General features: G+C 54.9%; 1 protein-coding gene across 1 annotated transcript in view; it reads left to right on the forward strand.

Moving 5' to 3' along the window:
• The window catches only part of CREB3L1 (cAMP responsive element binding protein 3 like 1), a 35,339-nt gene that overhangs the window by 4,733 nt on the left and 8,549 nt on the right, over window positions 1-22,057 (forward strand). The window contains exons 2-4 of the mRNA XM_044750123.2: window positions 15,184-15,412; window positions 18,364-18,551; window positions 20,785-20,863. Coding sequence (XP_044606058.1) covers window positions 15,184-15,412; window positions 18,364-18,551; window positions 20,785-20,863 — 496 coding nt within the window. The remainder of the gene's footprint in view (window positions 1-15,183; window positions 15,413-18,363; window positions 18,552-20,784; window positions 20,864-22,057) is intronic.

Genomic DNA, 22,057 nt, shown 5'->3' on the forward strand with positions numbered 1-22,057 from the left:
TAATTTATTGGTTTATTGTCCATTTCCTCCATGGAAAGTAAATTCCATGATAGCAAGGTCACGTCAGTTTTGTTCACTGCCATAAACCTAGTATAGCACAGAACAGTACTCAATATAGTAAAACTCCACCAGAAGGCAATAAGCTGAATCTAAAATTTTCAATCATGTAAAATGTGGAGTTGTGTTATTGCAGGATCAATGAAAAATAATATTTTTCAGTTTGTCTGTGCCATCACAGAAGGCACAAAAGTAAAGACTGTGAAACCTTATTGCATTCAGTGAACCAAACTGAGAAAATTCCACGAGTTAAAGGCAGTCACTTCTTTACCAGCCCCACAGAAATAAGAGTTTTGCCCACCTTTATTTTGCTACCTTTATTGCCAGGCACAGGACAGAAGCCAAGTTTCCATCACATTGTGGTGAACTTTGCTCCATTTCAAGGATTTACTGTATTTGTAGAGAAAATTACTTTAGACCAGGCAATCTTTGCAAGAGAAGGGGAGAATATTTTTAAAAAGACAGGCCTGCGTGTTGAAGAAGTGTACTGATAATTCCAGAAGGGGCCCTGGGGCTCTCAAGGTCCTGGCCTGGCCAGCCCTGAGGGTGATGGGTATGCTCGATCCCACAGAAAGGCTCTGTGTGCCCCAATCTGCTGGGAGGTCCCTCCGGCTTCCCTGGACCAGCTGGGGAGGGTCATTCTTCAGTACACACATCTGGTCCTTCAACACCTGGGCACTGAAGGAGCATCTGTGCTGGGGCCAGGGTTACCCGGATGAAGGCTGGAGGCACACCTGGTCCTCCAGCCCCCCGCAGCTGAATGAGAGATTCAGAGAGGGACGTAGACAGTGACAGCACTTCGGGGCGCCATGGTGAAGCAGAGCATGGTGAGAAGAGGAGCATCCAGCCCAGCCGGAGGTCACCAGAGGTTTCTCAGAGGAGGTGACCTCTGCAGCCTCCCTTCCCATGTCTTCAACCCTACTGGCAAAGGAGCTACTGGAAAAAATTTCAGTGGGGAGGATTGGGGCTGTGTCCCTTTTATTAAGGATCATTTATAGGCATCATTGTCCCCTGAGACTTAGAGAGGAGGGGACAGTTAACTCTGTCCTCTGGGCAGTGGTCCCGTGGAATGAGTCACAGAGGAGACAGAACCATCTCTCCTGCTCTTGTTCTGCTTTGAACTTTGCCCTCTAGGGCAAGGAAAGTTTGGGATCTCCTCTCAGAGGGGCCCCGCCTTCATCCTCAGCCACGCCCATCCTTAGGGCACCGGGGATGCCTAGAGCTACAGGGGCAGAGCCAGCACATTGCCTGGCCTGTGAGAGGAGACAGCCCACATCCCATCCCATGCAGCATCCCTCATACTCACTCCGGATGCTGCTCTGCAGCCCGCCTGGCAACATGGACCTCCGCTCGGCAGCTCCCAGGACTCACCAGGAGGGTCTGTTTATGTCTGGCCTGGCTACTGTGCCAGGAGACAGGAGGATGAAGGACATCCCACGCTTTGTGTCTTCCCTCCCCATACCATGTGCCTCCTGCAAGTCCTAGTACTGAGGCCTCCAGGAGGATCCCTCTCTGGGACCTGGCTTGCCCCTGAACCTCCCTCAAGAAACCAGCTCCAGATGCTGGAGAACAGGCTGTTCTTCTGGAAGTCTCAGCGCTCCAGGGGGCAGGATGGGTAAGGAAGATTTGGGTGGAGTTAAGTTAAGACCATGAGCGTTGCTCTGGCTGGAACACTGTGTCACCCCCTTGAGCAGGCTAGGGGAAGTCAGAATATATGACAAGACCCTTGACCAGGATTGGGGAGAAGGTAGAGGTGGGGGTGTTGGTTCAGGAGAAGCTGGGAGGGGCAAGATATGGCCCAGAACTCTAACCATCAGAGAAAACAGGGCAAAGGTGATTTCCTTGGAAGGTCAAAGATCCTGATCCCCATGGCCTGAACACACCATATCCTCAATAAGGCCAACTTGACAGCCAGAGCAACACTGGGCTTTCCTGAGGCCAGCTCCCGCGTGCCTTTTCTCCCATCTCTCCGGGAACAGAGCCCTCACTGCAGCTTCCTTGGCCCTTGGCTCTTAGCCCAGGAGCCATTTCACCCATCACAGAGAGGCTGACACATCTGGGCTGGGCTGTGTGGTCCAACAGAACAGCTGGACAGCAGCAGCTGTCCCCTTTTCCCTTCCAAAAGAATACCAAAAATGAAAGAACAGTGGAGTCAGGCAGGCTCTTCAGGCCCTTGTGGAGAGCCGGGAGGCAGTCTGAAAGCAGCAATGGAGAGGACTTGCTCAGGAGGCAGACAGGCCTGAGCCTTTGCCCGTGTGTTCCCCTCTGCCTGGAAGGACCTCACCTCATCTCCCTAACTCACTGTGTGACCTTGGGCAGATCACTTCTCTTTTCTAGGGCTTGGTTTCCTCATCACTGAACTAGACTGAGAGTTCAGGGAGTATCAGGAATTGTTTTTGTCTATTGTGTAGTTATAGCTATAGCGGCTGAGTGGTCAAGAAATGTTTATTTATTGGATAGATGGATGGATAGAAGGAAGGAGTGGGGATGGGGGATGGATGGATGGATGGAAGGAAGGAGTGGGAATGGATGGATGGATGGATGGATGGAAGGAGTGGGGAGAGGTGATGGATGGATGGATGGAAGGAAGGAGTGGGGAGGGATGATGGATGGATGGAAGGAGTGGGGAGGGGTGATGGATGGATGGATGGATAGAAGGAAGGAGTGGGGAGGGGTGATGGATGGATAGATGGATGGAAGGAAGGAGTGGGTAGGGATGATGGATGGATGGATGGAAGGAGTGGGGAGGGGTGATGGATGGATGGATGGATGGAAGGAGTGGGGAGAGGTGATGGATGGAAGGAAGGAAGGAGTGGGAAGGGATGATGGATGGATGGAAGGAAGGAGTGGGGAGGGGTGATGGATGGATGGATGGAAGGAAGGAGTGGGGAGAGGTGATGGATGGATGGATGGAAGGAAGGAGTGGGGAGGGGGGAATGGATGGATGGATGGAAGGAGTGGGGAGGGGTGATGGATGGATGGATGGAAAGAAGGAGTGGGGAGGGGTGATGGATGGATGGATGGAAGGAAGGAGTGGGGAGGGGTGATGGATGGATGGATGGATGGATGCATGGAAGGAAGGAGTGGGGAGGGGTGATGGATGGATGGATGGATGCATGGAAGGAAGGAGTGGGGAGGGGTGATGGATGGATGGATGGATGGAAGGAGTGGGGAGGGGTGATGGATGGATGGATGGATGGAAGGAAGGAGTGGGGAGGGGTGATGGATGGATGGATGGATGGATGGAAGGAAGGAGTGGGGAGGGATGATGGATGGATGGATGGATGGATGGATGGAAGCAGCGGGGAGAGGTGATGGATGGATGGATGCATGGATGGAAGGAAGGAGTAGGGAGGGGTGATGGATGGATAGATGGATGGAAGGAGTGGGGAGAGGTGATGGATGGATGGATGGAAGGAAGGAGTGGGGAGGGGGGAATGGATGGATGGATGGAAGGAGTGGGAGGGGTGATGGATGGATGGATGGAAGGAAGGAGTGGGGAGGGGTGATGGATGGATGGATGGATGGAAGGAGTGGGGAGAGGTGATGGATGGATGGATGGAAGGAAGGAGTGGGGAGGGGGGAATGGATGGATGGATGGAAGGAGTGGGGAGGGGTGATGGATGGATGGATGAATGGAAGGAAGGAGTGGGGAGAGGTGATGGATGGATGGATGGATGGATGGATGGAAGGAGTGGGGAGAGGTGACGGATGGATGGATGGATGGATGGATGGAAGGAGTGGGGAGGGGGGAATGGATGGATGGATGGATGGATGGAAGGAAGGAGTGGGGAGGGGTGATGGATAGATGAATGGGTAGGTGGATGGATAGTGGACAAAAGGACACTTCCACACTTCCAGCTTTGATGGTACTTTTTTTTAAGTGGATTTTATTTACTTATTCAAAGAGTGAATCTTAAGCTAAATCTCAACCTAAAACCTATCTTTCACTTTACCATGATGGCCTTTACCATTATGAACTATATTGTGCACGTAAAAGAATGCATAGAAGGCATGTATATGAATGATAAAATAGAATAGAATGGACACCCGGGGACTCACTCCCGGCAGAAGAAATAGACCCAGCTCTAAATGTCCTGGTCTCTCAAGGCTGCACGGGTTTGGGGAAGAGGGGAGCTGTAGGCCCTGAGTCCACTCCACGGTGGGCAGATTCTGAACAGGAATGTCCTGAGACCTGGTGCCTGCTCCCAGACCTGACCCGACCAGGCAGCGAGTCCACAGGTCAAGTGGCAGATACCTCGACAAACACTGGGGAGCCGAGCCGTACCTGAGGTGCGGTGGCCTGGCCATTAGTGGTCGCCTTTAGCTGCTCAGACCTGGGAGCAAATCCTGGCTCTTGCTGTTTGTCATCTGTGTGAGCCTGGACAGGTGCCCCTCCCTCTCCCAGCGTGTTCCTCATCCATAAAGTGGGGATGACCATGGAACATAGGTCCTTATGAGGATTCCGTTAGACACTTTGTGTAGAGGGCCTCGCACGGGCCTGGCGCGTGGTGAGCCATCTGTAAACAATAGCTGTTGCTGCCGTTTTTATTCTGATCGTTGTTGTCATTGCCAGAAAGGAAGGTCCCCGGCATTGGACAGCCCTTGGAGGAACGTCCCACCTTCCCCACCCCTGTGCTGAGCCCTCATCATAGGGATTTTATTTTCCTGTCTGTCTGACCTTTCTCGAGCTGGAAGATTCTTTGGGTAAAGCCAGGAGACGCCAGGCCCCTTCTCAAGACTCTGTCTTTCTGGGCAGCAGGAGACAGATGGCCAGGGATGAGCAAAACCAGGGTGCCAGGTGAGGACCCAGTGCATTGACGGGGGGCACGTATTTTGTTTCTGACCCTGTAGCAGGTATTGGGATGGGATAGCAGGAAATCAGTCATTCCTTCAACAACCAGTATTGTCAGGTGTGCTTAAGAGCACACGCTTTGCCATCAGAGCATGGGTTCAAATCCTGGCTCAACCTCTTGTGAACTGAATGAAGCTGGGTAAGCTACTTAACTTCTCTGTGCCTCAGTTTCCTCAAACATTAAATAGGGTTATTAATAGTGCCTACCTTATCTTCTGAAACTTAAATGAGATGCTGATGGAAGGAGCTAGAACAGTACCTGGAACATAAATATTAGCTGCTATTATTATTATTATTATTATTTATTATCATCATTACTATTAGGCCTACTGTATGGTAGGCTCTGTGTAAGGCCCTGCACAGGGTTCAAGGATGAACTCTATCCCAGATCCTACCCTCAAGGAAGTTAAAGTTCAGAAGGAGAGATGAGTCTCATTGTGAATAATTAGAGTTCAAGGCATGATATTAACCAGTGACCTAACAGTCTATAAGTGCTATGGTGGCACAAGAGGGAGAAAACTCTTCCAGCTGGGTGATCCAGGAGGGCTTCCTGGAGGAAGCGGCATTTGAATTGGGCCTTAAAAGATGAGAGGTGTTAGAATGAGGAGATAAAGGGCAAAGGCACTCCAGGCACAAGAAGTGGTACTAGCAAAGGCCCTGCAGCCCTGGGGCTCACAGCAGGTTGGAGGAGCTGGGAGTGGTCACACACTAGGCTGGAGGGAAAAGAAAGCTGAGGGGCCCCAGGCTGAGTGCTAGGTTGAGATCCGTTTATGACAGACCTTGAACGCTGTGCTTAGGAGCTGGAGTTTTTTCAGCAGGCAGGAGGGAGCCAATGATAGTTCTGAGCTGGACAAGGTGGTGGTCCCAGCAACTCTGAGCCATCTCAGCACTAGGAGGCCTAGAGTCCATTGGGGAATCTGGGTGACAAGGGACCTCCCTCAGGGGAGACAGAATTGTGGGGCTTCCCTGAGCCCCAGAGCAGCCAGAGGCAGCAGCCACCCCAGGTCCCTTCTCTCCTCTGACTTCCACCCCATCCCTGAGGTGACTCTCACACTGGGCCAGGAGTACCACTTCCCTTCTGGCTCTTTCTTCCCTAGCACTGGGGGCCAAGCTGGCCTGGGGAGGCCCAAAGACCTCCACCCTTGCAGAGGGACAGGCTGTCTGTCTTTGGGACTGAGAGCTCCGGCCTGAACCATGTCCTTCCTCCTGGTCCAACCCCAGGACCCTAAACAGGGTTCCCCGACCCCTCCTACAGGTCAGGACCCTCCACTATAAGGTAAACCATGTCCCTCTTGGCCCCAGAGGCCTCGAAAGGTCTGAGCCCTCCTTCTGAGCCCAGCCCAGCCTGGCACGTCGCCTCCTTGGCCCTCCCACCCATCAGCTGGGACAAGATGCCCGGAGCCCCTTTCATCATCCTCCCAGAGAGGAGGCCCAGCCCTGCCCTCTGCCGCCCCAAAGCCTTCACCCCTTTCTCTCCCAGGGCTGCAAATCAGTTCCACATTTGGGATCTGGCATGCACTATCTGCTCAGAGCGCTCCCCTCCCAGTTAGCTCAGGCTCCCATCTCCCCTCACCCCACATGGCCAGCCTGTGGGGTCTGCAGAAGGGGAGGGGGTCCTGCCCTCATGACCCATTCAGAGGTCTGAGAGGGAGCTGGACTGGGGGAGGGTACTGGATGGAAAGTGGACACGAGGCCCTCCAGGGGAGAGATGAAAGAGGAAGGGGAGGGGGTGGGGCAGAGGCAGAGCTTGAGCAAGCAGATGAGGGGATGAGGGTTGGGGGTGGTGAGGGAGGGAGCGAGGTAGCTCCCAGCTCAGCACATTCCTGAGACATCTGGACGGGCTGGAAGGGCCCCAGCTGGCCCGCACGCCTGTGGCTCCAGCTTCTCCGCTCTGTGATGTCAGGACCCAGCTTGCCCCTCCTCGCAGAGTCCCACTGGCCTGGGGTCCACTTGGGGCTGAGTGCTGGGGTCTCCTCACTCTCCATGAGCAGGAAAGAGGCCCCTGGGGGCGGTGGAGGAAACCCTGCCCGAGAGGAGGCCTGGGCACGGTGGGAGGAGGCAGATACGGACGACCCAGGGGTTTGCCCGTGCCATCAGCTCAAGCAGATTCCTCCTTTGGACTGATGCCAGCCCCACCCCCTCCACCCGCCTCCTCCTTGGAAGGGAGCTAGAGACAGAGGAAAGACTCTGGAGATGGCTGCTTACCTTGAGCTGTGCCATCCTGAGCTCTCAGTTTTCCTTCTGTACTAATACTAATAGCTACCTTTAATGAAACCCCCCAAATGCCTGTGTTGCATAAAACACTTAACAAATATCTCATTTAATCCTCCCAGCAAACTGATGGGGTAGATATAAGTACCCTTATATTCTAGCTGAGACTGAGGCTCAGAGAGGTGAAGTAACTTGCCCAAGGCTACACAGGAGGTGGCAGAGCCAGCATTAGAACCAGATGGGTCTGCCTGCCTTGCTCCTAACCACTGAGCAACACTGCCTCTGCAGATAAGCAGGGATGGGCCTAATGATGCCAGAATTCCTCTGGGCTCCCAAACTGTAATGATTTCTTTTGGCTGTTGTGGGGCTGTTCAAGAAGGGCAGGGGCAGGCATTAGTCACACACTGGGTGGGGGAGGGAGGGCAGAGGCAGCTGGCTTTGAAGCAATGGATGGATCAGGAGTCTCTGGAGGTCCCCTCCCTTAGAGCCCCAGAGAGGGCCAGACCCCAGGGGCGGGAGTCACAGCCTGATCCCCAGCCGAGCCCAGGGGTCCCACACCTTCCTTACCCGAAGAAAGGGAGTAAATAAGGAGAGAGAAAGCAACTTCTTCCAAAAATAAAACCTGAGGACAATTCAGACAGGCCAGGACAACGCAGAGCGCACTAAGGAGAGGGAAGAGGCCAAGGGAACTCCAGCCAGCGCCTGGTGGCAGGCTCCAGCCGAGGAGGGCCTTCCAGCTGGCCAGGGGCCGGGAGAGCAGCTCGGCCAGTTGGCCACTGGGCTCTGTTTATACTCTTGGGCCTGGCCTAAGCCTGGGGGCAGCTCCTCCAGTGCTGAGCTGGGGGGCTGTGGTCCCCCAGTAGCTGGTCTGGCTGGGGCTTCAGAACAAAAAAGCTTTGGGGAAGAAGAACCCGGAGAATGGGTACAATGGGCCCCACTAGGGAGGAGCCGAGAAAAAGAGTCCAGGTGCATGGAAACTGCTGGAGCGGGAACAAGCTGGCATGGGAGCGGAATCCAGGGCGGTCATTCCTGGAGGCTCAGCTGCAAAAAAAAGGCCTCGGTCCTTTAGCTCACTGACACATTCCTTCATTCACCCACTCAGTCAGTCAGTCAGTCAGCAAACACCTGAGCACCTAGCATGGACTGGACCAACGCTAGGCTCTAGAGATACAGATGGGAATTGGACACAGCAAGACATAGAGGCAACGTGGCTGGATCACTTCAAGCTAGACGAAAAGAACTTGGAAACGATCCTAAGGGCAGTAGGGAGTCATCAATGGTTATTGAGCAGGGGAGTCACACAGTCATATGTGTGTTAGAAGATCCCTCTTGATGTAAGGTGGAGAATGCTCTAGAGTTCAAGCCTTGGACCAGCTTCATAAATGGGGTAGTCACGCCGCTGGTCACAAAGCCTTTTGCTAGAAGGAATCAGGTTTTGTTCATCTCTGTATCCACAGGGCTGGGCACACAGTAGGTACTCGGTAAAGACTGAACAAATGCATGAGTGATGAGTAAATGGATGTGAAGGTGCCCTTATGCTCCAGAGGCCCCAACACCAGCCCTGCCACTTAGTCTCCAGTGTCCTGAGCTGTCCCACAGGGATCCCCTGGCCACTGCCTATGGACCAACATCTCCAGGGGCCAGACCATGGGCTGCTGGGCCCTCAGGGGTGCCAGTCACAGCTCATCCCAGCCCTGGGCGGCGGTACTCACTGCCATCGCTTCCTCCTGCCCAGACAGTACCTGGCACCAGCCCCAGGGTTGGGCCACATTCATGGGCCGCCTGGTTGGATGATGCCAGGGGCTGGCCCGGAACCTGCAGGCCAGCTCTCTACCTTCCTGAGGGACCTGTGGTCCAACCAGGGAAGGGTTAGCCGTGTCAGGAGGGGCAACTGGAGGGCCAGACAAACAGGACTGAGGGCTGCAGAGAATACACACCCTCCCCGGGACCCCGCTCTGCATAGAAGCAGCCCCGTCCTCTCCCCCTTCCTTTCTCCAGCACAAACACACACAGGAACACTCAATCCCCATGATGCCCCCTCCTCCAGTCCTAACCCTCCCTGTCCTAGCCCCAGCTTCCTCACGGGGGTCACATGACTCAGACATGTGGCTTGGCACTCTTAGCATTCAGTTCTGCCGTGTTGTGAGATGTTGTGTGTGTTCGTGTGAGAGTGTGCATGACCACGTCTGTGACCGTGTCTGGGGTGAGTGCATGTATGCGTGTGAGCATATGGGAATCTATGTCTGTCTGGTCACACCCAAGGAGTGTGTCCTTGGTGGGTCTGTGTCAGTGCCTGCCAGCGTCAGCCTCTGTGAGCCCATGAGAGCGTGTTTGTGCAAGACCACCTGTGCCAGGTTGCATAGGGAACTGTCTGAATGTGTCCACGGGTGTGGATCTGACATCCTGCGCTGTCAGAGAGGTGGTGTTTCCCTGTGTGAGAAGGAGCCCCAGCCCACGTCTGCGTAGCATGTGCACACACACACACACACACACACACAAGCATTTCTGCTTATTTGGACTTGGGCTCTGTGGTGAATAGTTCTGTAGGGGAAAATATGAAACTCAGCAGCCGCCTTCCCCAGGCCTGTGGGGAACAGGGATGAGAGTGAGGTTGGAGGTTGGAACAATGCGCTCCCCTTAACCCCCACGGCCCTGCCAGGAAGGCTCAGGGAGGGGCTGGCTCCAGGGACGGGGAGAACCGACTCCATCCCTTCCCAGTCCCCGGAGGCCAGGGCAGAGGAAAAGAGCCCACTTTCTGAGAACTAGCTCACTTCACCCTGTCCCCACCACCCCTGCCTCAACAGGGGCACAGACGGTAGCTGATGGGGAAACTGAGGCCTGGAGAGGAGACACCCACCTGCCTTGCCCAGGTTTCAGAGCACAGCTGGATCTTGACCTGGGGCCTCCTGACTCTGAGTCCAGGGCCTTTTCCCCTTCAAAGGACAGCCTTCTAGAGTCCAGCTCTGGGAGGACGACCCCCAGATAAATGGCTGGATGGTGATGCTGAAGAACAGGGAGGGACTGTCTGACAGCTGGGTACCAGGGACCCACCACCCCTCGCATAAGCCCCTCCCTGCTCTCTCTTGACCCTACCCCCACACATACTCAGGGCACAGCAGTGACTCAGACTGGTGTCCCTTCAGCTTGAAACGGGGGCAATTTTCTAGTGACCACGAGGCAAGTAACCGTCCCGGAATGTATGGGTCAGTGTGTGTAGGGGGCGGGGGGGGGGGGGGGGGGGCGGGGAGGGGTGCAGCCTGCGGGAGAAGGGAAGGGGGAAATGTGAGAGGACTCTCCTCCCATCTCTCCCCAGCGCTCACTCTCTCGGAAGGAATGTCCGGCTCGGGATTTCCCCCCACTCCTATCCCACAGCTCAGCCTGAACCCACTCCGGTCTCCTCCCTCCTCTCCCCAAGCCCAGACTGAATCAGCCTGGGCTGGGGGAGGGGCAAGAGCCAGGGATGGGGGTGCAGACGCTGAGGGGCTAGGGGCCAGAGGGAAGGGGGCGCTCTGAGGCTGCCTTGTCCGGGGAGATGCTTCTCCCACACGCCCCCTCAGCAGACAGCTGCGCCCCCAGAGTTTTCCCTCTCTCTGCATTGACCCCAAGGGAGGAACTAGGGGAGGCGAACTGAGAGGAGCTTCAGACGGCCCTATTAGCGCCCCAGGAGTGCCCCGTTCCCACCACTAGGGACAGAGCCCCGGCTGCCCCATCAGTGCGCCCCGTGGTAGGATTATTGGAGGAGGGGCGGAAGGAGCTGAGCTGGAAGAGACGCGAAAGGACTTAAGATTGGGGCCTGGGTTCCCCTTCGAGCGGGACACGACGGAGGAGACCCTCCCTCTCTAATTCCCCAGGCTCGCGATGCGGGGTCGGGGCCGTGCAACCGACCAGGGTCTTAGGACACCGTGGGACTTAGGTCACGGTGGGACTGCCGGGCCCACCTGGAAGCTCAAAGGGGCCATTTCTGCCTCTGCCCCAGGCGCAGAAGGGGACACAAGGTCCCATCTGGCACCCCTGCCCTGCCCTGCCCTACCCTGCCTGGCCTTCCACGCAGCCGGGGAGCCTCCTCCGCGCCAGCCCTGCCCGCCTCCCGCTCCTCCCGCCGCCGCGGCCGGACGCTCGCAGCCTCCTCCCATTGGCCGAGGGCTGCGCGGATCCCACCAATGAGCGGGCCGGATCCCTGCGCGGGGGGCGGCCCCCAGCGCGCCTGCGTTAACTCCTGGGGAGCCGCGCCGCGCGGGCAGGACCCGGTCCTCCTTTAGGTTTAAAGGGCCGGCGGCCGAGACCAGGTCCGGGAGGAGGTGCCGCCGAGAGGTGGGGCGTGCGGGGCTGCGAGCAGGACGGCCCCGGACCTCTCCTCCGAGAGACTGGAGCCGGCGCCGGCCGCGCATGGCAGCCGAGAAGGAGCTTATGTTGGCAGGATTGTAGGAAAAAGTCTTTAAGCAGGAGGGGAACACATCATAATATTTCCTTCTCTCACTTCCCACCCCCGTTGCCTGGAAAGGCTCCCCCATAGGACGTTCACCCCCAGTGGGACCCCATCCCCCTCAACGTGGACCCACGACCCCCCGCCGTTTATAGAATCCTGCCCTTCACCCCTAATAATTTCCATCGGATAGTCTGAAACCTGAACTTTTCGTGTGTGAGCTGGAGCGAGAGCTGGGTGTGGTTGCGGGGAAACCAAGGGGCGGTGCTGGAGCTGAGGAGGCCTGAGATGGCCAGAGTGGGCCTTCCAGGGTTGAGGGGAGGGTGGGTGCAGAGGAAGAGGTAAGAGGACAAGGATAAGGTGCCCCGAATTCCTGTGCAGCCCCGAGCTGCAAAGAACCCCTCCCTCAACATCACCAGCTCGCTGTGTGACCCTGGGGAGTCGGCTTTCCCTCTCTGGACCTCAGTTTCCTCATTAGCAAATGGGGGTAGGGGTCGGGGGCATGGACCATGGGCTTTCTCAGGTCTCTTCTGCATCTAAATTGATGGTATAAACCAACCATAACTGAGCTGCTCTGAGAGGCCAGACACCAGGCGGCAGTAGGACTACAGAGCTCTCCAAAGGGAGTCCCTTCTGGCATGCTCCCAGGAGCAGGAGGTGGGACTAGGGGTGATGGGACATGTCCACTGTTGCCACGGAGGTCCACCTCGCACACAAGGAAGCCCTGAGAAGGAGGACCTGCTTTTCTGAGTGTCCTCCGCCCCTACCCGGCCTGCCCCTTGGCCGCCCTCCCCTTCCACTTGGCTCCCACTCTCTGAAGCTCCATCCTGCTGGGCCTTGGCTGCCGTTTCCAGCAGGTAGGGTGGGGGCTGCTCACAAAAGGGGGCCAACTGAGCTCCCTCAGCAGGTTCCTCTGGGCACCCCAAAAGGGGTCTCTGAGAAGGACCTGGCGCATCTGCCTGGCGCTTAGGCCTTCAGAGACCCCAGCCCAGACTGGGAAGCTGTGCTCCTCTCCCAGTTCCCGGGGAAGGGCTTGGCAGACCCTTATCTCCTGAGAAGCAGCTGCTGGAGAAATACCTTAGCGGCTGACTCACTGCCCTCGCTCTCTTCACAGCCCCCTCCCACTGGGGCCCCACAGCAGGCCTTAGAGAGACCCTGAGAGAGACAGAGAGAGCCGGGCAAGCGCCCCCAGCTGGGCTGGCCCAGGCTGTGCGGAGGGTGTGGCCAGCACAGTCCTGCCTGCGCTGGCTGGGCGATTGGGGGCCCGGGTTGTCCCCTGTAAATGGCCCTCATCTGGGATCAGTTATTCTTAGAAACTTGCTCAGCTGAGGCCTGTGACCTCCTGGTATTGCCTCACGCCCACTGGTGCACGATTGACACACTGATGGCATTACCCTCTGGGGTACAAAGTCCTGTGCCTCCACCAGAAGTGATTGAGTGGCTCTCATGGGCCGGGTGCTGGGATCCAGCAGGTGGACCAGATACAGACCCCGCCTCTGGGAGTTGACGATCTGGCACACGGGCAGCTCCTGCAAAGGGGAATGTCTGCCGCTGTTGGAGAAGGACTGGGTGGGGTGGGCTTGTGACCCCTTCCCTTTTCTACTTGGCTCTCTGGGCCTCAGTTTCCCTATCTGTCAGATGCCCATATGCAACTTCCTTATGTCATTGGGGAATTGTTAGGATCAAATAAAACGAAACGCCGTGAAAGCCCTTTGGAAGGTTAAAACCACGACAAAAATATAGGGTGACAAGGATGCGTTCTGGCAAACTGGGAAGAAAGCAGAGCGCCTAAGTGAATGTGCCTTCTGAACTCACTTTGTCCTGGATTCTCTGATCTTTAGGGGGGAAGACCAAACCACCTCCCCCTACTGGCTCCAAGCTCAGCTCAGCCCAGCCCAGAGTTGAGCTCTTAGAAGCTGTGGTTTCATAACAATAATGGCTAACAATGATCAGGCGCTCCCTACATACTAGGCACTGTTCTAAGTGTTTATGTGTATTTACTCATTTTCCCCTGTAGTCCTGAGGTGAGTATGAAGCACCTAACAAATGTTTGATCTGCATGACAGTGCTGTGAGGTAGGAATTCTTATTTCCCCTTTAGAGATGAGGAAACTGAGGCATGGAGAAATGCAATAATAGTCATGGAGCGAGGAGTTGAAAGAAAGTCCATCTGGTGGCAGAACTGTGCTCTCTCCCTGCTCCCCAGGGACGGATGTGGCTTTCTGACCCTTATGCTCAGGCAGAGGGCTTTTCTGCTCCTCCCTTCTGGACTGGGACAGCCTCCGAGTATTCCAGGCCAGAAAGAGCCACCACCCACAGACCTTGAGCCAATCCCCCAGAAACCATCCCTACGCACTGACCAGCTGGGCCCCCAGGGCCTGACGAGAACCCCCCACCATCTCTTCCAACCCACCAGCAAGTTCATCCAGTCAGTGAATAGTGAATAGACAGCAGTAATATTTCCTTACATATTTAGGATTCCTTAGAGAGGAATTTTCCTTCAGAGAGGAAAAAATAAGCACCTACTATGTGGCAGCCACTGGGTGCTTTATGAATAAGAAGAGGTCACGTTTGTTGAATGATCACTAGGTCCCAGGGACTATTCTAAATGCTTCACATGTATTAACTTCTTAAATCCTCACTATAATCCTAGCAGACGAAGCTGTTATTGTCCCCACTGCACAAAGGAGGAAATGAAACAGAGAGAGGTTAATTAACTTTCCCAAGATCACGGAGACCAATATTTTTCAGACTTTTTTGTTTCTAAGAAGTATAGTTTACATCATGACCAGAAACATACACACACAGGCATAACAGATAAAAATTTCACCAGGTACTCAAGCTCTCTATGTGCAGTGTGCTCTGATATTTCTTCTCTCTTTCGTTCTGTTTTATTTTTTCTTAAATTCTGGTCGTGACCTGTGAAATTGATTTCGTAATCCATTCATGAGTCACCACCCACAGTTTGAACGGTCCTGAGTCATAGCTAGAAGGTATACAAGCCAGGATTCGAACCCAAGTAATGTGACTCCAGAGTCTAATGTCTTGGTATAAAGAATGGCTTGGAAAAGGGGGATGCTGGAGGCATGAGGACAGGTGGGGACAGTGCTAATGAGGTGGGGGGAGGAGGCCTCTATAATCTCACCGCCTTGCATCCGAGCGAAAGAGAAACAGAAGTCGCTAATATTGCCTTTGGGATGCAAATTTGCTGACGTAGACACACGTTCACTCTTATTTAGTCTTCCCATGAAGGAAGTAGGATGGACCGAGAAACAGACATGGGCCATCTAAGTGATGTGACCAAGGTCACAGAGCCACATGTCCTGTCCCCTGGGCCAGGGATTCTTTCACGCCATCCACAGCTGCCCCTTGAGGATGATGACAATGAGGGTGGAGGTGGTGGTGGAGGTATCGTGATGACCGTGCTGGCGGTAATGATAGAAATGATAATAGTTGGCTCTGGGGATGTGGGGAGTGGGGATGTGGTGGTGTGGTGGTATTAATGATGGCCGGGAAGAGTCATGGGGAGGTTGATGTGACAGTGATGGTCGTGGCAGGGCTGGGGGACCACCACAGCAGCATCTGCACCCCCTTCCCAAGCTAAGCTGCCTCCCCGCTCTCCCTTCCTCCTTCCCTAGCACTTCCCAGAGCATCTGGACCACTTTACGGAGAATATGGAGGACTTCTCCAACGACCTGTTCAGCAGCTTCTTTGATGACCCCGTGCTGGACGAGAAGGGCCCTCTGCTGGACATGGAACTGGACTCCCCCACCCCGGGCATCCAGGCGGAGCACAGCTACTCCCTGAGCGGGGACTCGGCGCCACAGAGCCCCCTGGTGCCCATCAAGATGGAGGACACCACCCAAGGTAAAGGGTGGGAGGACCCAGAGACAGCACGGGCCCAGAGGGACCAGAGGGGCCACTACATCAATCTCATATGGGCACTTCTCGAAAGGGGTTTTTGCTGACTTAAATCAGTGGTGTGGTCCAGACCAGCAGCACCAACTGGGAGCTTGTTAGAAATGCAGATTCTCAGGTCCCACCCAGACCTGCTGGATCAGGAACCCTGTGGGTAGGGCCCAGCATTCCAGGTGATTCTGATGCATGCTTGGGTCTGAGAACAACTGACTTTGAGGGAACGGTCCAGGGGCTGGGGGCGGTTAAACAGTAAATGTGGACAAGTTACCCAGACTCTGAACCTACCCCCCATCCTGTGATGTCCTCTGACTGCCACCTGGGAGAGACCCCTGCACCCTACTTTTATTCCCGAAGGTAGGGTCCTCTAAAGGTCCCCTCTCCCCGACTCCCCCACTTTAAGCAAAGGGCCCTGTGAGTCCATCCTCTCACATCATGAGCCTTCGAGAACTCCAGACTGTGCCCCACCTAGAAATGGTTCCTTTGGGCATTTCCTCAAATACAGGCATCGTGCCCCATCATATTTGGCGAGGGGATCAGGGACTCAGCCTCTGGAAGCCTCAGTTTCTTCATCTACAAATGGGAATCGCAATAAACATTTCTAAAGCCCTCATAAGTGCCTTCATGTTCATTATCTCATCTACTTCTCACAACTCACAGGTGATGTAGGAATCGCTTTGACCATAATCCCCATTTGAGAGATAAGGAAAATGAGGCTTCAGGAAAGCTGAGTTGTCTAGGTCACACACAGAGTAAAACACAGAGTGGGGTCTTGAGAGCAAGCAACCCCCCTGATTCTAAACCCCACACCCTTGCCACCACCCCATCTGCCAGCCTTGGGGGGCAGTAAGGGTTACTGGGTTTGGAACCAAACAGTCTTTGGTATGCCTCCATCAGCTGCTGTGTGACCTTGGGCAAGTTACTTAACCTCTCTGGGCCTCTGTTTTCTCAGTTATAAAAAGAAGATAACATGTACCTTGAGAACTCTGGCCAGGATTAAAAAATATGTATGTAAAGTACCCAGCACATAATATATATCAATAATTAGTGGCTATTCTCATCATGCCTGTAAAAGTCCTGTTAATACTGTAGTGGCTAGAGCAATGAGCGGGGTTCTTACTCCTCTTTCCCTTCAGAGGACAATGGTCTTGAGTGAGTTTCTCGATAGTCTCATCTGTTAAATGGGGAGAATAATGCTGCCTGCCCCATAGGATTGTGGGGAGGAATAAATGAGTTCATATATATCAAAGGCTTAGAGCTGTGCTGAGGGTCTTTGAGATTCCCTGGGGGCAGAGACAGGCCTTTGTAGCCCCTCCCCAACTCCACCCCCAAGGGCAGGGACACCTTCTGGGGTTTGAAGTGGCTCCGGGCTTGTGGCCGCTGAGGTCCCAGCTTCCTGGCATGCCCTGGCCTCAGCCAAGCAGGGTATGGGGCGCATTCCCTCCCATGGCAGGTTCTCCATCCACCCCTGCTGGACCAGCCCAGCACCGCCTTGGCCCCCCCAAGTCTATTTTTAGAGCCATTTGTCTCTGGGCCCTTTGCAGGGGTCCGCTTCCCCAGAGGCTGGCGGGCTGACCTGTAATTTGGGAAGATTGTGGGTGTTCCTGATGCTCAGGAGCGGCCTGTGGCCCAGAGCTGAGCCAATCATGCTCCCAGCAGGGTGGGGCCTGGCCTCCGAGGGGGCTCAGGAGCCTCTGACCCCTCTCCCCACCCGCAGCGGGCCCAAAGGTCCCTGCAGCCCTTCCCCCGCAGGCTGACTCGGGACCTGCCTCAGTGGCTGCTTCTCTGGCTGCCAGGTGCTGGGGCCACTGTGAGCAGGGCTAGCTCGGGGTGGGGGACTGTGGGCTCCCATCAGGAAAAGGGATGAAGCTTGCCAGCCCTGGAGCCCAGGGGAGGCCAGGAGGCCCACTAGGTGGGCAGGAGGTGGACACTGCCCTGGGAAACCTGAGCACACCCCTCGTCCCCCACCTGTCCCCAGTCACACGGTCCTGTGGAGTCTTCCTTCTCCATTTGTCTCTAGTCTGTCCTTCCTGTCCATCCCCACGGCCGCCACCTTTGCTCAGGCCTCAGCTTCTCTTGCTGGATGGTTTCAACAGGCTCCCCACCTCCATCTTGCCTGCAGCCGGTCCAGTCTGCACACACAGGCAGAGTCATCTTTTTCTTTTTTTTTTAAAGATCGGCACCTGGGCTAACAACTGTTGCCAATCTTTTTTTTTTTTTTTTCCTGTTTTATCTCCCCAAACCCCCCCTGTCCATAGTTGTATATCATAGTTGCAGGTTATGGGATGCAGAGTGATCTTTTTACCATTACAAATTTGAGCATGCTTAAAATTCTTCGGTGGCTCCCCATTACCCTAGGATAAAGTCATAGCTCAGAGCCCGGCCTCCAGGGCCATGCCACCCCTGCTGGCCTCTCTGACCCCATCTTCCCCTCCCCTTTCCATTCCAACTACATTATGCTGCTTGTGACTCTCGCTAGAACCCCAGTACCTAGCACAGCACTCAGCAAGTGTTTACTGAATAACAATAACTGTATCAACAATAGCTGCCATTTATTGAATGTTTACTTCTTGTCGGGCACTTTTACAGATGACGAAGCTGAGGTTCAGAGAGGTTAGGCAACTTACCTAAGGTCACACAGCCAGTCAGGAAGGGTCTAGGTCTGTCGTCCAAGCCCATGCTGTAAGCTGCCGAATGAAGATGCTGCCCCCACCTCTTCTGGCCCCAGCCCACTTCTGCCTCCCGCCTCACAAGCACCCCCCTCTGCCCTGTCCTGCCTGCTTCCTGGTATCCCCTAGCATCTCTCTTCAGTGCGGTCCAGAGCAGCTCCCAGCAGGTAGGAGGGGCACTGAGCCCTCTGCCCTGGGAGTCCCCTGAGCCTGGGTCCTGCTCCCTTCCCTCAGACGTGGAACACGGAGCGTGGGTGTTGGGACACAAACTGTGCTCCGTCATGGTGAAGCAGGAGCAGAGCCCGGAGCTGCCCGTGGACCCTCTGGCTGCCTCCTCGGCCATGGCTGCCGCTGCCGCCATGGCCACCACCCCATTGCTGGGCCTCAGCCCCCTGTCCAGGCTGCCCGTCGCCCCCCACCAGGTGAGCCGGGGGACTGTTTGTAGGGGCTGAGGGAGGGAGGAGGAGTGGTGGGTCTCTGTGGGAAGGTGCATCTCTATGAATGGGGAGCAATGTGACCCTCAGGACTGCGTCCTCTGCCTCTGCGTCCCCCCAGCCACCTCTTCACCATCCTAGAATGGGCACAAACCACAACACCCTCAGAGTCAGCTGGGCCCTCACTGCGTGCAGAAGGAAGCTTACAGGGACCCAGGCAGGACCGTGCGCCAGGGGCCCGGTCCAGGATGTTGGGGATGGACACAGCCCAGGCCACTTGCTTTTCTCCAAGCATCAGGATTTTCAAAAAGGAAGAAAGACCCAAATAGAAATACACAAATTGTGCTATATTTCATTGGTTGCATTCGTGAGATTAGTATTTTTAACCCATACTCCCATGCCAACCCCCAACCCCATGGATGTATAGATAACAATGTTCAGCTACAGATCCAAAGCTGACGTCTGAAGACCCTTCTGGGAAGGTGAGGCCCAGAGCCCCGTCCCTGGGTCCCAGCTCGGCCCTCACTGGTGCTCCGGGCACAGTGCATTCCCTCCTTCTTCCTCAGCTTCCTTCTCTGTAGAATGGGAGGGTGAACTACCTCTAAGGGGCTTCTAGTCCTCAATTTCTGCTATATGGGGGTCATCTTGAAACCCCTAGAGTCAGATGTGGGCTGGTCCTGCCCCCCGCTGGCCACTAGGCTCACTGATGAGAATATATGTGGCCAAAGACAAGAAGGATCAGCCCCTCCGCACCCTACCACGGACAGGAAGGATCAAGGTTGGGGCAGATGTGGAGGATCTTTTGAGACCATCTCCAAGACTGGTTCAGAGACTCCTTGGGCCTTGCCACAGCAGGAAGGGTCTTAGAGATTGGGGACATGCCTCAGAGAGGGAAACTGAGGCTCAAGGAGTTAAGGAACTTGCCCCAAGTCACACAGTCAGAAACAATGGAGCTGCGTTCCAAACTCGGCCGCCAGATGGCAGAGCCCACACCTTCCACTCTCCTGAGCTCCTAACACCCTAGGAAGGCACAGGAACCAGGAGTTGGCACAGTCAATGATGAGCTGTGAGACCCGCATAAATGCCATCTTCCTTCTGCATCACTGCCCCTCATCTGTCACTTGAGGGCTGAGCGGAGGTGTGGACCAGGGAATCTCCAAGGTCCCTGCCACCTTTAATTTTTTGTGCTTATTATTCATCTGCCCAAATCTGAGATTCTGTGTCCCACGCACAATCTCGTGACCTCTCTCTGCTGGCTGCAGACCCTGAGGGCAGAGGCCGTCCTGGAATCCAGCACCCGACACAGTGCCTTCCTCAGAGAGAACACCATTTGTACATGTGTTGGTGGTCATGTGTAGAAAGCCACGTCTTCTTGAAGTCCTTTCTGGAACAGCAAGTTGGAATATAAAGAAATAGGAATGAACGTCTGTTTAGAGTGTTAACCTAATTTTCTCGGTCCCTTGCTCAAAACCCATTAGGGGCTCCTCATTGTTCAAACTCCACTGTCGGGATTCTGCTCCCCTGCCCCCTAGATCTTCTGGGCTTGTGTCATACTGCTCTGCCCCTGACACACACGCCTACATTCTGGACACGCTGAATACTTGCAGTTTCCAGATCCAGCCATGCTCTGTCTGGCCTCTGTGCCTTTGTGGACGCTTTTCCCTCTGCTTGGAATGCTTTTCCTCTCACTCACTGCCTGCCCCATCCTTTATGTGGAATACTCTTATGTATACTTCAGGACTCATTTCAGATGTCAGCTGCTCGGGGAGCTTTCTCTGAGCCCCCAGCCAGTTAATGTCCCCTCTGAGTGTGCTGTTGTTACCATTCATTGAACAGCTACGATATGCCAGACATTACCTCTCATCCTCATGGCAACCCACACTCCAAGGCCTACGTGGCCTTCAAAGTCCATGCAGGGTCAGCTGCCACTGAGAAGATGGCCCTGGCCAAAGAGGCCCCAGGAAAGCCTCTTTGTCTGAGCTTGAGGCGTGAACTGCACGACTTGGCCTCCGTTCTCTTCTTGGGTCTGACTTGGCTTCTCTAAGCACAAGAACTTGCCTCGGCCCCCTCTGGGCGGTGCTCAGAACTCTGAGCCCAGCCACGTCCTTAACTGTTCAGGGCAGACCACCAGCCTCAGGGAGGGAGGGAGGGAGGAAGTTTGGATTGCGTGGCGGGGAGAGCCCCAGGGCAGCTGATGGAGCTGGACCTGTCTCTTCCTCAGGCCCCAGGAGAAATGACTCAGCTGCCAGTGATCAAAGCAGAGCCCCAGGAGGTGAACCAGTTCCTTAAAGTGACACCAGGTACGTGTGTCCAGAGGGGGACTCTTCCTATCCAGTCCTGGGCAACAACATCCCGACTCCCTTGGTCCAGCCCATGCATCTCCCTCCGTACCCCCAGCTCTCCCCAGAATATCCTTTCTTCCCTGCCCACTCTCCATCCGTTCCGCTTCTTTCCTAGTCTACGACTGTCATCACTAATATCGATGTCCTCTCACCCTCTCTGCTAATCCCTCTCCCATCATTCACTAACTCTCTAGCCATCTATTCAACCATCCATGCACCCACCTATCCTTCTATCCATCCATCCATCTATCCATTCATCTGTCCATGTATCCATCTGTCCATTCATCCATCCATCCATCCATCCATGCACCCACCCATCCTTCTGTCCATCTGTCCATCCATCCACCCATCCATCTATCTGTCCATCCATCCATTCAACCATCCATGCACCCACCCATCCTTCTGTCCATCCATCCGTCCATCCATCCATCCATCCATCCAGAGTTCACTGGGCATCTCCCAGTCCCAGGAACTGGGAAAGCAGAGAGAGAAGACAATCCCTGTACCCAAGTAGATCACAGGGTGGTGAGGGCCACAGACTACCAGATGCACAGCAGTGATAGGGGTTGAAGATGGCAGATCCCCAGGGAGCCTGGGCAGCACATCCCCAGACCCGATGGGGGAGAAGGGAACAGGGGAGGACGTTTCTTGGATGGGCCAGAAGGAGAAAGGGCTAAGTGAATGTTTCCAATCCCACCACATCGATTCACATCGATTCATAAACATTGGTTTAGCATCTCCTGGGTGTCAGGCCCTGGGCTAAGGACCACAAAGTTTAGAAGGATGAATAAGGCCCAAGTTTCACCTTCAAGGTGCTGACTGCCTCGGAGAGAAGACAGGATTCACAGAGGGTAGGAAGGGACCAGCGTGGCGACCCCTTACAGTATAGAATGGCCTTCAATTCGTAAAGCCAGTTCACATGCATCAGCTCATTGCATCCTCATGGCTCCACACAGGGAGCCCTTTCATCCCCATTCTACAGGAAAGTGAGGCTGGGAGAGGTTAAATAAATGTAACCAGAGGTCACACAGTCAGGGGTGTGACCATCAGGACTTGAACTCAGGTCTCTCTGACTCCAGCTTCAGCGCTCTTTACAGTGTGGCGTCGCTGAGAGGCAAACAAGAGTCCAAGAGGGGAGAGAGGGCTCCCGCA

Source organism: Equus asinus, chromosome 17 (assembly GCF_041296235.1).
Source record: "Equus asinus isolate D_3611 breed Donkey chromosome 17, EquAss-T2T_v2, whole genome shotgun sequence".
Taxonomy (NCBI): domain Eukaryota; kingdom Metazoa; phylum Chordata; class Mammalia; order Perissodactyla; family Equidae; genus Equus; species Equus asinus.